We start from the raw sequence: 15,641 nt of genomic DNA, 5'->3' as shown, positions 1-15,641 counted from the left end.
GATACTCAATCATCTCGTACATCGTCAACCACTACCTTACTTAATTTGGATCAAAAACCATCCGTACTATTTATGTACGTACTGGTCTTCACAAATTGCGCAGTTCGTTACCCTCTCTACACAAGTACTGCAGGTCCAACACTCCATCACTAATATGACAACAAAAACCAGTAACAGGGTTTATTTTTCTTACAACCATACACAACATTATTGAGATTTCTCCTAAATGAGGATAGTGATGCCACTTTCTTATGCATAAATTTAAATGAGAAAAGGTTGTCAACTATCACGCTTATAAATTGAGAGCAAATAATCTAATTGTTAAATAGAAACACGAGTGGAAGTTTGGGAGAATGAGAAATGGTGTGGAAACACGAGTTGATAGGCTAGTACTTCCACAGCTTTTTCTAGTTCTCTTAAAATTTCATGTGTTTCAATTAAACAACAGAGTGTTTCTGTTGAGGAACTATCAGCTGATAGTTGCCCCGCAGAAATTTGATGTTCTTGAAACAAACATTTGCCCAAGAAACAAAGCTATGAGGGCAAACATACTAGTCTTTCCAAGGGGCGACTACCAGACCATTAGTTCTGAGACAAACAATCTATCCCTTTTAGTGTTCACCACTGAATTTTCTTCTGCACACCAGTTCAAAAATCGTATTGAAATGTTTTCAACTTTTTTTAGATGAGAGATGACAGAGACATGAAAGCCAAATATAAAATTTGAAAAAGGAAAACAAAAAAAACCCCTCTAAATGCAGAGCAATCAATTATTTATTTGTGCATGCAGCCTGTTTACAGAAAAATTTTCATGGATGAGTTGGACATGCACTATGGGCTGATAGTGTCTTTCCACCAATGAAAACTACTGCATCACAATCAATTTAAACCAATAAGAATTGGAGAAAATTCGGTGGTGAGCTATAAATCGTGATAGAAACTTGAGGAAAATTTTTGCTATCTGTTTTAGATAGGAGCCCAAAGAAAATAATGAACAGCACGACTATGACAACTTTTCTGTGTTTCTATTGAGTTACAGATATATGGTTTTTAACCAATCAGTGCACAGATTTCTTTATAATTGGCTATTCTAAACTTAATTAAAATTATTTAGTGCACAACAGTACAGCATGTGTAGTAATTTATTTGTATATACCTATATTTGTCTAATAATATTTATTTCCTTATTTTCTTTTCATAGTACTTGTGAACAGTCCTCAGATTGGACATATTAATAATTATTATGCAAGTTAAGAATGTAGATGTAGACAACTTGAGGGACCACAAGAATGACATTTGAGAAAGTTCCAGATTGCTTTCATTATATATTATCTTTTAACCATAAAATGTATGCATATATTAGTTCAAGATATCATAAATATAAAGTGTGTTTTTAAATATATGTAAGATTATTATGTCAAGAAACAGATACCTTGTCTCTGATAGTCACTCCTCCCTTAAAGATGGAGATGTCGCTCATGCCATATTCAGTGTACATTTAGTGCTACACAGATGCATTTAGTATTACACAGAATGACTAGTATCTATCCTCTTACTAACCGAGCACCTGGGCCATACTGGAGAATGTTGGCCCAAGGCCATGGCAGTACCAACTGTGCACAGAAAAGTGCATACACAGGAGTTTTTCCTCATGAGTTATGAAGTGGGTATGCAGTTAAAGATGTCTGTTTTAACATGCTTTAATTTGTATACACGTCATTATTGAGCATTTTCAAAGGATTGCCCCTGGTAATATCCGTAGTACTGTAATGATATCATGATATATCCCTGGGATATATCCATAGCAGTAGTAAGAAATCCCTTGATATCAAGTAGGATATTTACGTGGATGTCTATAGAACTACCACTGCCATAGCCCCTCTTACCAGCATTGCTTCACATTAAATATACCTCTATACTTCACAATCTTTTAAATTGTTTTACTCTGACTTAAAGACAAAATAAATGTTATTTAGTCCCTATTAGCAAAATCACATTTACAGTCAGACAAAGTGGGTTTTTAAATTGAAACTCTGCATTGTTTCAGTGCAGTGTTCCAATATTCATATTTGCCTGAACAAGTTGCCAGTTCCATTTTTTTCAGTCAGTTTTGGTTTTCATTTTCCTGTGTAAAATTAAATGATACCACTTTGGTTTCCCTATGATTGACTGTTTAATAACAGACTAAAGGAACAGGTAACAGGTTGAGTTTATACAAATTCTAGCACATTACCTGTAGTATCTGGGGACATTAATACTATAAAATCTAAAATTGCACTTCAAAATTGAATCTGCAAAGCCCCAGGTTGCAGAGAAAGTCAACCTGTTACTCATTTCTCTCAAGCTGTTGATAAACTGCTGACTGTAATGCAATTATTTTCTCCTTCTGTAAAACAGAGGCAGGTATTATTTCATTTTACAAGAAAAAAGCAAAAACTGGAACTTGTCAAATAGAACTAATTGATAACTTGTTTGAGCAAATTTGACTTCCAAATTGCTTCAAGGAAAACTGTCAATATTGAAACACTCTGCTGTAGCATTACAAAGTTCCTGTGAAATTTACCTAAATGGAAATATTCCAAACAAATTGGACCCTTCATATCATGATCAATGTGCAGTTCCAAAAAATATCCACACTCCCTCCACAGAAGGGATTGGAATTTCCTGGTGATGGGGGGTTCTGTATGACCAAAAAAAATAAAGAAATGTATGAGCTTAATTGGAATTTCCAGAGGAGTAGGGGGGGGGGGGGAGGGTCTTAGAAAAAATCCCTTCTGTGGGGGAGGTATGGATATTTTCTGGAACTACACAATGCAACCCACTAAACAATATTTTTTAATATTTGGGGCCTTTTAAGGCCTTTGCAAGGCATTTGACAATTTAATATGTGAACAATCACTGTTAATTTTGATTTAATTCTGAAAGAAGAAAGTATAAAGGGCTTAAACATATATACATGATATCTAACTATGTACCTAATTGTAAAAATTTCAAGTTATCATAAGCAAAGTAAAAAGTGTTCCTAAAGACCTGAAGCTGACGATACGCCTTTGTCGTCTGTAGTACATTTTCCATTTGAAAGGAACTCGAAGATTACAAATTAAGAAAACAGCAGCACATCCCAATATAAAGAAAAACAACCGCACAATGAATGGTAGTTTCCTTGTTTCAACAGTCTAGAAAAGGAGAAAAGAAATTTGTGCATTATTATGTTTACCAGTCCTATATATTAAAAGAATTTAAAAAAAAAAACATTCACAGCTACATGTATCATGCAACCATCACAAAATAAATTGATGCAAACTAAAAAAAACATGATTATTTTTTTTCGCATAAATTCCTAGAGCTAGCTCTTAAACACACAGCAGCTTAAATAAACCATCTCCCTGACATACCTCATCATTCGTCCATTGTTCAGGAATGGTATAGAGCTGCATTTCTTTCCAGAAATGCATAAAATAAAAGAGGGTTGGGTATAGACGGTGGACAGCCTCCAACTCATCCTGTATTGAGTTCAAAGAGATTAAAAGTCTTGTTAGTAGCGGTCTCCCCACTTTCTTGTATCAAGAAAAATTCATACAATATTGCTAGATTACCATAAAGTACGTTCACTATGAAATTCTGTGCTTATGGTAAAGGCCATTTGGTAGCCTAAATATTCATATGGAGGACTCCTCATGAGAAGGATTTCTACATGTGAGATCTGTGGAGAGGTGTAGTTCGGGGAAAATGTTTTTAGAGAAGGGGGTGGCAGAGAGAGATGTGGATGGGTATTATAACTGTGAATGTCATATGTGATAGTACACTGTAGTATCATACATCATACTCAAAACCACTCAAATTCAAATGACATGTTTAACCTCTATTAACAATTGCAACTTCTCTTTAACTGACAATTCTTTTTAGAAAATATGTGCTGATTGGTTAAAAACTGTTTCCATAACTTGATAGAAACATACATCAAGCATGAGCTGTTGATCTAACGATGGCAGGAGTAATGAGAATTTACATTTTGATGATCAAAGTGATCACGTTGTTTTCTACTTTTTCATTGCAGTATTTTCTAAAAGATGTAGAAAACATGTTCTCTTTGTGTCTATGAGGTTTTAGTATAAATCTACTAACACTCTATCACCAACGCCATTCACTAATTGGCTACACCACCTACCGTACTATCTATTCTGTGATAGATAGTGAGTAGTGTAGCTGTGTGCCCTTGTTAACAAGCTCATAATCTAATATTGTTTAATAGAATGGAAGTCTGGAAGAACTCAAAAAAGCTGTGGAAACGCTCACCTTTTGGCTTGTGCTACCAGAGCATTTCTCATTCTCCCAAACTTTCACTCGTGTTTCTACAACTCGATAGAAACACAGCACATGTTTTCTATTTCTTAAATATCTGTAAGTAACCATGAGAACCTGATAAAAGTTTTGTCATACCTGAAGGCTCTCACTCGGAGGGTTGAATCTACTGAAACAGTCCTCTTCAGCAACTCTAGATTGTGTCTCTTCATTTCCCCACAGAAAAATTTTGTATGTAAATGGAATCTAGTAAGAAAAGTAACAAAGAAACAAATGTTTCCTTTTGTAACTAAGCAATAAACAGATCATGTGTACTGAAGGCATCCATGATCAAGTGTCAGTTGATACCCTCGCTCGGCTCTTGGTTGACACTCAATCAACATCTCAATCAACATTTGATAGATATCTCAAATAATACTTGGTCGACACTAGACCAACACTCGATCAACATCTCAACTACACTCAATCGACAGTCAGTTGAAAGTTGGTCGAGTGTTGACTGACTCACATGCATTGATTGACACTTGATGGTGTGTCTGCAAATATTAGACGATTCTGACCGACCATCAACCGAGATGTTGATGGACCGTTGTCTGAGTATTGATCGAGATGTTTATGGAGTATTGATCAAGTGTTGATCAAGTTCTGATTGACTGTTGATCAAATGTCAATTGAGATGTTGATCAAGAGTCAATCGAGGGTCAATTGATAGATCGACACTGAACCACGGATGCCTTTAGTACTGTACATGATGCTAATAAACTAAACTTGATTTTTGGGGTCACATGCAGAGTTCATATTTTATAGCTTCATTTCAGATAAATATGTGAAAAGGAATAAGGATTGTTAGATACTGAACGTGACATCTTTAAGAGTATTCAGATAAAACTTATAGTAAATAATTTATCATTTTATATCACTGGAAGAGATATCATTTAGTAATTCACAGTTAGAAGTTAACAATGCTTCATTTCACCTGTTTCTCTTCAGTTGCATAACTAAAAATACTTTGACCAGCAAGATCAGTGATATTTACAGGAACGAGTGCGTGGTCTGACATCAAAGATGATGAAAGAAGGGATGCTAAATAGAAGACATCTGTGCCACTAACTTTGGAATTTTTTCCTGTGAAACAAAATCATTTTCAGTTAAAAGCATTGTGATGCACAATAGTCATATGTTCAAGCTTTCAGAAACTCCTGTCAGTATATAAAATACCGAACTTTAAAAAGCCCTGAGCAAACCTCAAGCACCTCTTCAGCTGACTGTTGGTAAGAGGGATCTTAGTTCACAAATTAATATTAGAGAAAACAACATACGTTACTGTCAACAGATTACAAAAATGTACAGTCTGCATTCAAGCCTAGTGGCCCACCAGGGCAGTGCTCGCAACATCTCTGGTGTCTATGAAATGACAGTGTCTAAGAAATGACAGTTGTACATCAGGTTCCTCCCGCTGGATAGTATGCTAGCTCATTGTAGTGTAGCCACCAGTATTTAAGTATTCAATTCACCAGTGCTCATTTACACACCTGGGTGGATAAAACAACACAACATGATGATTTCGCCCAGGGCTCAGACCAGACTGCTCAGTCTGGAATCCAGCACACTAACCATAAAGCTATTTTTTTTACCAACAACAATAATCTTTATTTTCTTTCATTGTAAAATTATATGTTATTTTGCCCGCGGATAGCTATCCACCTTTCCAGCTACAAAAAAGCCCTTAAAACAAACAACCTACACTCAGTAAATTCACAATACAATGCTCTTCCAGCTTGGCTCAAAACCAACCCTTAGAGGATCATGTGTTCTAATTACATTCGCGGTTGAGTGTAGATCAAGATGTTGATCGAGGGTCGATCGAGGGTATCGATCAACACTCGACCAACACGCGACTAGGGATTCCTTTAGTACACATAATCCCACTTAGGTAGTTACTTGAGTGACAGGCCTACCTATTGTTGGAAAAACTATTTGTCTTTTTCCTGAATGAAATGAAATAAAGGCATCAAACTGTTTTTCAGTGGTTAACTCCCTTATAACCATACATTCTGGCTCTGAAAGGAAAGAAAATACATAAAATAGATTGGCTACACTAATTTACTGCTGTACAGTCTATTACAAGGAGATGAATGGTTAATACTGGTTCAGGCATTAGACAATGAAATGCTTATTTATGAGCAAAATGTTTAGCACAAAACAACTTCCTGCACATCTGGACAAAATACAAGAGACATCTTCCAACTTTATAAGAATGTGTTTGATAACCAATGAATAAAGCAATTTAATATAATATAGGCAAATACTTGACTTCGTCAAAATCATTTTTATTTCCCCCAAGTGGAAGATTTGGTGAGGATCTAGGAGAGAGTTCTGGGAGAATATCTCTACTCCCCTGCCCCTTCCTTCCCTTATTAGTGCACAGATTAATCAGCTGTCTTCAATTACCCCTCCCTCCCCACCCTCACTTGTCATCATTAATTTGCTTAACCACAAGCTATCCTGTCACCAATATTGCTGATAGTATTAAAACCAACTGAAGATTTCAGCCTTACAATTATTTTCCATAAATGTGGTATTACATGACTGTGTGTTAACCAGATAGTAGCAAAATATCAATAATCATGAACACTGAAAGTGGAAAGAATTAATAAAAATAAATGGATCAGATTTAACACATCTCATCAGCTACGCCCTAGCTGATCAGGGATCTTGTAAAAATATACCACTCAGTTTGGCAGCCTAAATTAAGTTCGGCATGATCACTTAGCACAGCAGACTCTTGCTGTGCCACACAGCAGTAGTGCAACTTGGCTTCAAACGGCATGCTCTTACCAAACCGAACTGAATTCATAGCCTGCTGCATCAGCTGCTATTGCTTTCCAGCATTTAAAATGGTCTCCAGCAGAGTAAATTTCTTCCCATCAAGTCAAAGCCATCAAGTCAAAGCCATCAAGTCATTCGTATAAATAAGGAATTGTTGGAGCCACTACCCGTAGACAGCAGCGTACCACAAGGGAGTATTCTGGGACCTCTCCTTTTCAGTACATATGTGAACCATCTACCATCAGTTTTTAAGCACTGTCAATCTGAAAGCTATGTTGATGACACTAAACTCCACATTTCCTTCTCAATTCAAGACTGGGCTAATACTATCCTTGACATTGATGATGATCTCTTAAGAATTTGTAACTGGTGTTTTGACAATTATCTCCTCCTGAATCTAGATAAGACAAAGCTTATGATATATGGAAGTCATCAGCTTCTCTCCAAACTCCCTGACGTCTGTCTTTCATTAATGGGGAAGGAACTCTTACCCGCAAAACTCGTCAAAGACCTTGGCATTACATTTGACTCGAACCTCACCTTTTCTGATCACATCCTTAAAACTGTTTCATCCTGTGTGTCTAGCCTAGCCCAAATTAGTCGCATTGAGCATGTGTTTGATAAAAACACTCTAATCATTATAATCAATGCCTTAGTTTTCAGCAAATTGTTTTATTGCTCGTTGGTCTGATCAAATGCAGCAACTACTAACCTCCTCAAACTTCAAGAAGTGCAGAACTTTGCTGCCCGAATAATTAGTAATACCAGAAAGTTCAATCATGTGACCCCAGTCCTAAAAGAGTTACCCTGGCTGCCAGTTAAATCACAACTGTATCATCGTGACACTGTGCTTGCTTTTAAATGCATGACTGGACAAGCTCCCGCTTACCTTTCATCACTCTTTTTAAAGCGAACGGAGATGAGTGGCTGCGAGACTCGAAATTCGCAACTTATAAACATTCCTCTTTTTAAGACCTCTACAGGACAAAGGACTTTCTACCATCAAACAGTGTCATTATGGAATAGTTTAGAAAGAAATCTTAAGCTAAGCGAATCTCTGAATATTTTTAATCGAAGATTACGAGGTAAACTCTTAAATGAATTTTTATTTTCATAATACAATTGTCACAAAATTCTACCTTATTTCATATCATTTTTATAATTCCTTGGTACGTTGATTTATTTCATTTTAACTTTAAGGTAACTTATTTAGCAGTATTAGTACTGAAAAGCCCCCATGAAGAGTGCTAATAAAATTTGTACTGTATTGTATTGTATACTTGCTTAGAGTTTTGATTGGTTCAGTGGATGGGCCAGAGTGATTTTGATGTTTGTTTGTTTTTAAATTGTATTTAGCAGGGCCCCTCTGGATACCAGCCACTGTGCTGAATGGGCTACCCTGCATAAATAAAGTTTTACCTTTTTATGACACTCAATTGAAGAACACTCAAGCTTGCTTGATCACAATATAATCTTAATCTAAACCCCAACCACAACTGAGGAGAAACTGTTGAAGCTTTACTGAGTCCAATACTGAGAAATATTGGACCTACAATTAAGTGTTTTGATTGGCTGATTTTTGTTATTGGCCCTCTCAGTTTAACCTCATTATTCAAGTAATAAAGAAGGATGAAATTTCTTATTTATTTGTGACTGTATTCCCTGTTTGTAGAACAGAACCAGACTCAAATATTCATTTAAATAAAAGAGCATTGAGTAATATAATAAGCCTAGGTTTATCTTATTGAAATAATTAATAACACAGTCGTTCAAAACGCGGGAAAAAAAGCTGTGAGAGTAAATAAGATTATTAAACAAACCTGCTATATTTCTGTCAGCAAATTTCCCATCCAGATCAGAGTTAAGGTCGGCGTTATTTGCAGTGCCCGTCCAGCAATAGTTTCGGGTTTGTTCAATGATTACCCGGCCATCTGGGTTTACAATTGTCACCAGGTACAAATCAAAATTGTTGAGTAAGAACCGGGTAAAATTACCCCCATATGTCCCTGGAGGTAAGTGGATACCTTGAGTTACATTTTGCAGCAGGTGAAACAAACTTTGCACTGGAAAAAACTCAGCCGCATGTTCACCATACGAAAGCAATATCCTCGATCGCCTGTCTAATTTGTTCTCGATAATTGGATCAAGCGAAAAGTTCGAAATGCGAAGAACGTACTGTGAAAGTCCAAGCCTGGAACGGTATCTCATCTGTACATCCACAAGTTCAGAATACTGCGCAGAAATGTGATGCAGGCATTCATTCATCATTGTGATGTTGTGATAAAACTCGTAGTTTGGAAGATAGCTTTTAACGGAGGGTTTCATATCAAAAAACGTCCCTTTGGAAACGCGAGTAATAAGGAAGAATGCGACTACGATACACCAGCTAGAAAGGTAAACAAGATTCATTTCTTGAATCACCTTGAATAAAACTTCTGCCCTTCTGCATCTGCCCTCAAAAATCACCATCTGCGAGCTTCGTTCGATAATGATTGAGTATTATCCTTGATCATCATGATAGTGGCAAGAAGAGGTACACCGTAGATAATTTAAATTTCATGAAAGCACTTTCAACGGCGGCGCCATCGCGCTTTTTTTCTTTTACGACGGATGTTAACCGCTGGCTATACTGTGGACTCAATGCACCATTTCTTCCGTCGAACCTTCGTCACATAAAAAGAGGCCGATTTTTCTAAAAACGCCTGCAATCTCGGAGTTCTCTGAATTCCCCTCATCTACTGTCAAATGGGAATAGTCGATGCGCAAGGGAATTATTTCGTTCCAACCTCTCAGTGGCGAGAAACTACCCTGACTTGAGCTACCTCTAATTCTAGGCGATAACCCTAATTTTTCAGAAGACGCCTGCGCTCTTGAATTTCTGGGCATTCCCCTCACCCTATCTCATGGGTGGAGTCGGTGCACAAGGAGAACTATGTCCATCCAGTCTCTTAGTGGCGAGAACTCTATCCCTTAATTGAGCTGACCGTAACTCTAGGCGCAAAGGAAGACGCGTTTGAAAAGCAGATGAGGAGTTATTCCATACAATGCAAAAAAGGTTTGTCTGAATAGATCAGTCTGGAACACCCGAACTACAGCAAAATCGTTGCTACACACCTTGGTTATTTGTTGTTTATCACCTCTCATCCAACACAGGCTCATGGAATCATTGTTAATCGCCTTTATGGAAAACTCCCTAGTTCCAGTAACGATTGCAGCAAAACCATTTTTTTCAGGCTTTACTGATTTCACATATAACTGCGATGTTTAATGTCTTTAATCATGTCTTCATATCTCAGTTTCTCCGCAGTTCAAATATGTGATCTTTCATATATGCATTTGCATTCTTCATCATCATGTATAGGAAAATTACGAACTCTCAACGTGACCAGGACGACCAGGGGCCTGTTTCTCGAAGGTCCCGAAAAGTTTTCGCACCCGAAAAGCCGTAGCAAAATCTCAAACCTTATGACTTCAGAGCTGTTTTATGCACATATTCTTAACATAAACAGAGGTTCTCTTCATGCCGCTTTTCATGTGACGTCATCAATTTCCAAAATAAGAAATTACCAATCCTTCTGAAGTTTTAGTTTCATCAGATGTAAGACCCTTTAATAACTTGATGTTTTGCAACGTTTAAGCTCGACAGGGTTCTTCATTATGTAATAGAGCATGTCTGAATTTTCAAGTTTATGCGTTGTGACATTAAAATGGCGGCCCGATAAGGCTCTCGAGTAGGTCAAAAGATGAGTTATTGCTCAAGGTTTTGCTAACTAAACAGTTGTTGCTCTATAAAAAAGTGTTTATTTCAATGTTTCGGAGCTCTAGAGTAATAACTGTTCGTTTCAATGGCAAAACCCGATGACAGATGTTTCTGTTATTTTACGGCCGCCATGTTTGTGTCCCTCCGAGGGGCACAAACATAGCGACTCCATACAAAGCTCTATAAATTTGAATGAAACACTTCTCCGAATAACGGGAGAATGAAAAACCGCACAGACCTAAATCTTGGCGAGGTTGTTTATATATCAATCATCTTTCATATCCCAGCTTCTTGACTTAATTCATTGAATGGTTATGATTTTTATTTCTGATGGCGTGACACTGCAAACCAGCCATACACCCCTCTGTCTTTAAATATCGATTAAATAAAAATGGCTTTGCGGGCCCGAAAAGTTCCCGGGGCTTTCGAGAAACGGGTCCCTGCAGCTCTCAGTTGGCTTAATAGCTCAGTTGATTAAACACTCCACCGATATCCAAGAGGTCGTGGGTTCGAATCCCGTTCAGGGCTTAATTTTTTCAGGCTTTAATCTCACAACTGCTTAATAACTGCGATGATCAATCATGTCTTCATATCTTTCTCCTAAGTTCAAATTTATGATCTTCCATAGATTCACTTGCATGCATCAAAACTATATGTTGTGACATGTGAAATTATTCTGACAGTGCTACCTTTTTGCACTGAAGCGTCTTGAAATGAGGACCAAGAAATTGCCTGCTAATAGTTAAGAAGAAACTTAAATGTTTATCTTATAAATTAAAAAAAATGCTTTGCAAAGAAACTTGTCATCAAAGACGTATGATCCTTATCTAAAGAGAAACGAAAGAAGTAAAAGATTTTTACGAAACGTGATTATTTCAGAGAGATTCAAAATAAATATTACATGGAATTTTTGCGACTCAAAAAATAAAGGTCGCGAACATAAGATCACGCTCAAATTTTAGTGATAGTCATTTTGGCCAATAGTAATATAACGTGCACTCTGGTTGGCTAATCAGCTAAGGCATTATTCCCCCGTAATGATCACGGGCCCATTACGGGTCTGCAAAAACAAAGCAAAAGGTAATTAAAAACTAATTTGTAAGCCATCTAATAAATTACTTATTTTCCTCGAACGTTCGGTCTATACGGGAAAATCTCAAAACTCGACCTTCTCGTTTTGACCTCGCTCAGTCAATACGGCAAGGTCTCGGTTTGAGATTTTCCCGTAAAGACCTTACTCTAGGTCAATAAATAGTCGTTAAATTCGAGAAGAGCTATGATCTGGAAGACTCCAGAGGCTGAGCATTTGCCTTCGGTTTTGCCCTCACCCCGGGGCATTGGGCCAACTGTTTGTCCCCACCTCGATAAATTGGCCATTTTCGAATAAAAATTTAATACCGGTCGTTGGTGCGGGGAGAAGTGCATTGCTTCTTCCAAAGAGTTAGACTCTTTATATGATGCCAGCATTTTGCTCGACGACCCAACTTGAACTAAGTATGCTGTGTACTGACGTAAAATTTGCTTCTTTACGGAGGCTAGAAAGGATGCAGACTATAGTTTAATATGATCGTTCATAGTTTATTGTTTGACCAAAAAAGCATGACAATAAGTATACAATCCCCAATGTATCGTATAAATATCAAAGTTGCCAAAATTGCATATCAATTAAACATTTCCTAGATAGAAATTCTTACATCAATTAAATTGAGTTTTAAATAGATACATGCCAGCATGCGTTTTTATCAATTAAGGTTTCTTACAAATTTCCTTTAACTACAATACATTATACATTTATAACTGAAGGCTGGCTCCCAAATATAACTTACTTGATCTTGAAGCGTTATTTCTTACAATGCGGCAGAAAATAAAAATGGCTGTAAACACCGTAACCAGGTTTCAAACAGGCCACCATTTGAGCACTGTAAGAAATAAATTGACACAATGCCTGTGTCTAGCGTTGAGAAAAACTCCTTCGTATTACCGTCAAATATATTAGTATTTACAGAGTGTATAAATCTTTTCCGAAAAATCTGAGAGCACGTCTTTCTGCTGTCTTATATATTAGAACTGAGAGACTAGATAAAAGAAAAACAGTTGAGTCTTCTTGTGGGACTACTGTGCTGTTTGTCTGGCAGTTCCACCAGTGTGATTTTTGTTCTCCTGACAGTGCCTCTTGTTATTGCTTTTCTGGAGCACAGTTTTCAAATCTGAAAACAAAACTAAACGTTAGAAGACTTATTCTAAAATTGGTGGAAGACAGGAAATGATTTATGAACGTGTGATGCCTAAAAGAAAGAAGTTGTGATATCAGGCGCGAATGTTCGAAAGGTTACAGTCACAGACTACGGTTTGATACGGTTGAACGTGCAACAATACCTTTCATATTAAAGCTTGAGGTTGTGTTCTCGTCTTCAGATGAAGATTGCGAGGAACAGCTGTAATAGTCAGAGGTCAGCATTGGTGAATTTCCTTCGCATTTGGAACACTGAAAAGGGGCAGTTCCTGGACCTCTTGGGCTTGTGCAGTCGTTACTTGTGTCCCTCAGGTAGTCCCTCCACGCTCCACCGTGATGATTTCTTCTCGTTCGTCGCCAGACTGGATGGTCTGATACAATAGCCATGATCTGAAAGGAACCGATGAAGATATTTAGAATGAGTTTATTACTAGAAAAATCTACGCAAACGGAGTCGAACGCGTCCTGCTTCAGGTCATTTGGATCGTTAACGTATACGGATCTAAGGAAGACGCCCCTGAAGCTCACAGGACCGCTTCTTACTCTTTTGTTAAAAGGATGGACAATAAAACACCCATCTGTGATGTTTGTTCAAGTTCATACAATGTCAGATTATACAGTAGAACGTTTTCAGCTTTGTCTTACTCCAAAACAGCAGCTTACCGATCTAGTTGATCTAATTTTTGCAAGATCGATGTTGTAACTAATTAACCTAAATTTTTTTTTTAAGATTTCGGTGATCTCAAATATAACTCCTGAGGATTTGTTAACTGGAATTTTCAGAGTATTGTTCACTTGTTCACAAGAAACATGAACACTGTCAGGTGGCTCAGTTAAATTATTAGAAACTTGATTTCACTGCAACTTGAGTAAACCTGCTGAGGAATAAAACTGCCCGAATGTTAAGACTCCCATGATGCTAAATCCTCTATTTTCTAAGTAAAAAAATATTTCCTTCATCTTGATTTTCAGAATAAGGGGAAAAAAAAATCAAATTAACAACTGCTATTAGTTTGCGGTTGTTTTCTCCTGATTAATGAGGGACTTTCAGGATTTTGGGGGAAAAGGGAACACGATGATTTATTTCAAGGGAACAAGGGATATTTTTAGGATGAATTTGAGGGAACAAGGTATATGTCTTCTATTAAGGGGAACTTTCATAAAAAAAAATTAGGGAACAAGGGAGAAAAAGTGAAATTTTCCCTTTATTCATATTCAGTACCTCGTCACAGGTTAGTTTGCTGACAAGAGCGCGGTAGCCGATCTTTCTCCAGAATATGTCCCTGTTTTGAAGGAAACTCGGATACAGGTCACGCCAGTTCTTTCCTAAAGCCCAAGGAAATATGTCGTACTTTTCTTCTTCTTCGTCCTCTTCCATATCATTTGCCAAGTACCTGGAGATGAAAGAGTCACCGGTCAGTGTGATATGGAAGAAGAAATGAGGAGATGACTTTGTGCTCTCTGGTCTGAATTTGTCTACAGACTTCGGAAGAATTCAAGAAATTTTAAAGATCCCTCAAAGACCCACGAGATTTGACACCATTCTCAAACTTTTATGCAAACTGGAGTCACTTCTACGGTGCTGAGCTCCTTTATCATGCCCCCCCGTCCCTTCCCGCCAAAGAAAAAGCTTTTACCGATACTTACAGAGCTATGAAGAAATTCATTCGGTTAAATTCCCGTTTCGCCAGTTCGGCTCTCCTAAAGTAGGTGTAAACCATTGCCAGAAGATACTGAAAAGAAAGGATAAATTCATTCTTAGATTTAAAGTGCTCTTGGCAAAGAAAAACCATCGTTGCACCACTCACTTTGTCTGATATAACTGCGCAGCTGTCCATCCACAAGAAATCTTGAATGACATCATCATCTGCATTATTGACGGAAAAAAATTGATTAAGTGGGCTCTTGTTTTTTGTGTGTGTGTGTGTGTGTAAAGAGTCTTTAAAGACAATAAGTCGGAAAGAGTTTGAATTCAGTGAGTGAACTTGAGGCTGACTATAAAGCTGCATGACTGTAAACACTCACCAAGAAGCCTAAAAAAAGCTGCCATAAAAGAATTTCGTCCACAGTAATCCGTGTATAGCTGATTAACTCTTAGTTTCTTGCACACAAATTTTCTCTCAATTGACAAATTATCGCATTCACTATAACTTCTTCTCCTCTTGATTGCTACAGTTTCTGGTTTTGCACTTTTTATATTCTCAGTTCGTGGTCGCTTGGATTTCTCCATTTCTGAACTGGCGTCATTTTCAGAGCTGTTTTTCTGGTAGTTTGCAGTGGAAACGTCACTTCCCATTTCCTGTGTTTCCTGAACTGCAGTTTCCGCTTCCGTGTTGATTTCTTTTTGCCCTTTCTTATTAAAGAAGAAGCGGTTTGTTCGCATATTTATGACGAAGAAAAAGAGAGTAAACTGCGCCAAACCAGCGCAAGCAAGTTGCCAGTGGCGAGTGTTTCCCGCTTTTTTTTTTTTGCGTTCCCGCGACGATGCTCTGCGCGTAAGGGGAAGGGAAGGGGGGG

The 15,641-nt window shown here is 37.5% G+C and overlaps 2 protein-coding genes across 2 annotated transcripts; both read right to left on the bottom strand.

Moving 5' to 3' along the window:
- Window positions 1–166: 166 nt before the first annotated feature.
- On the bottom strand, window positions 167–9,812 carry LOC110056028 (uncharacterized). The gene is made up of 6 exons (XM_020762464.2): window positions 8,952–9,812; window positions 6,261–6,362; window positions 5,279–5,427; window positions 4,441–4,548; window positions 3,396–3,503; window positions 167–3,176 (listed from the first exon to the last, which is right to left on the bottom strand). Exons 1-6 carry the CDS (start codon window positions 9,598–9,600, stop codon window positions 2,991–2,993), a joined length of 1,302 nt encoding a protein of 433 aa, XP_020618123.2. The 5' UTR covers window positions 9,601–9,812; the 3' UTR covers window positions 167–2,990.
- A 2,916-nt stretch (window positions 9,813–12,728) lies between these two features.
- On the bottom strand, window positions 12,729–15,561 carry LOC110056041 (uncharacterized). The gene is made up of 6 exons (XM_089292102.1): window positions 15,150–15,561; window positions 14,933–14,991; window positions 14,772–14,857; window positions 14,347–14,518; window positions 13,268–13,514; window positions 12,729–13,098 (listed from the first exon to the last, which is right to left on the bottom strand). The coding sequence occupies exons 1-6, from the start codon at window positions 15,505–15,507 to the stop codon at window positions 13,004–13,006; spliced, it is 1,017 nt and encodes a 338-aa protein (XP_089148228.1). The 5' UTR covers window positions 15,508–15,561; the 3' UTR covers window positions 12,729–13,003.
- Window positions 15,562–15,641: the final 80 nt, after the last annotated feature.

This window comes from Orbicella faveolata, unplaced genomic scaffold (assembly GCF_042242905.1).
Source record: "Orbicella faveolata isolate gen_17 unplaced genomic scaffold, um_ofav_v1 contig_24, whole genome shotgun sequence".
NCBI classification, from domain to species: Eukaryota; Metazoa; Cnidaria; class Anthozoa; order Scleractinia; family Merulinidae; genus Orbicella; species Orbicella faveolata.
This window is presented reverse-complemented; position numbering and strand designations above follow the sequence as displayed.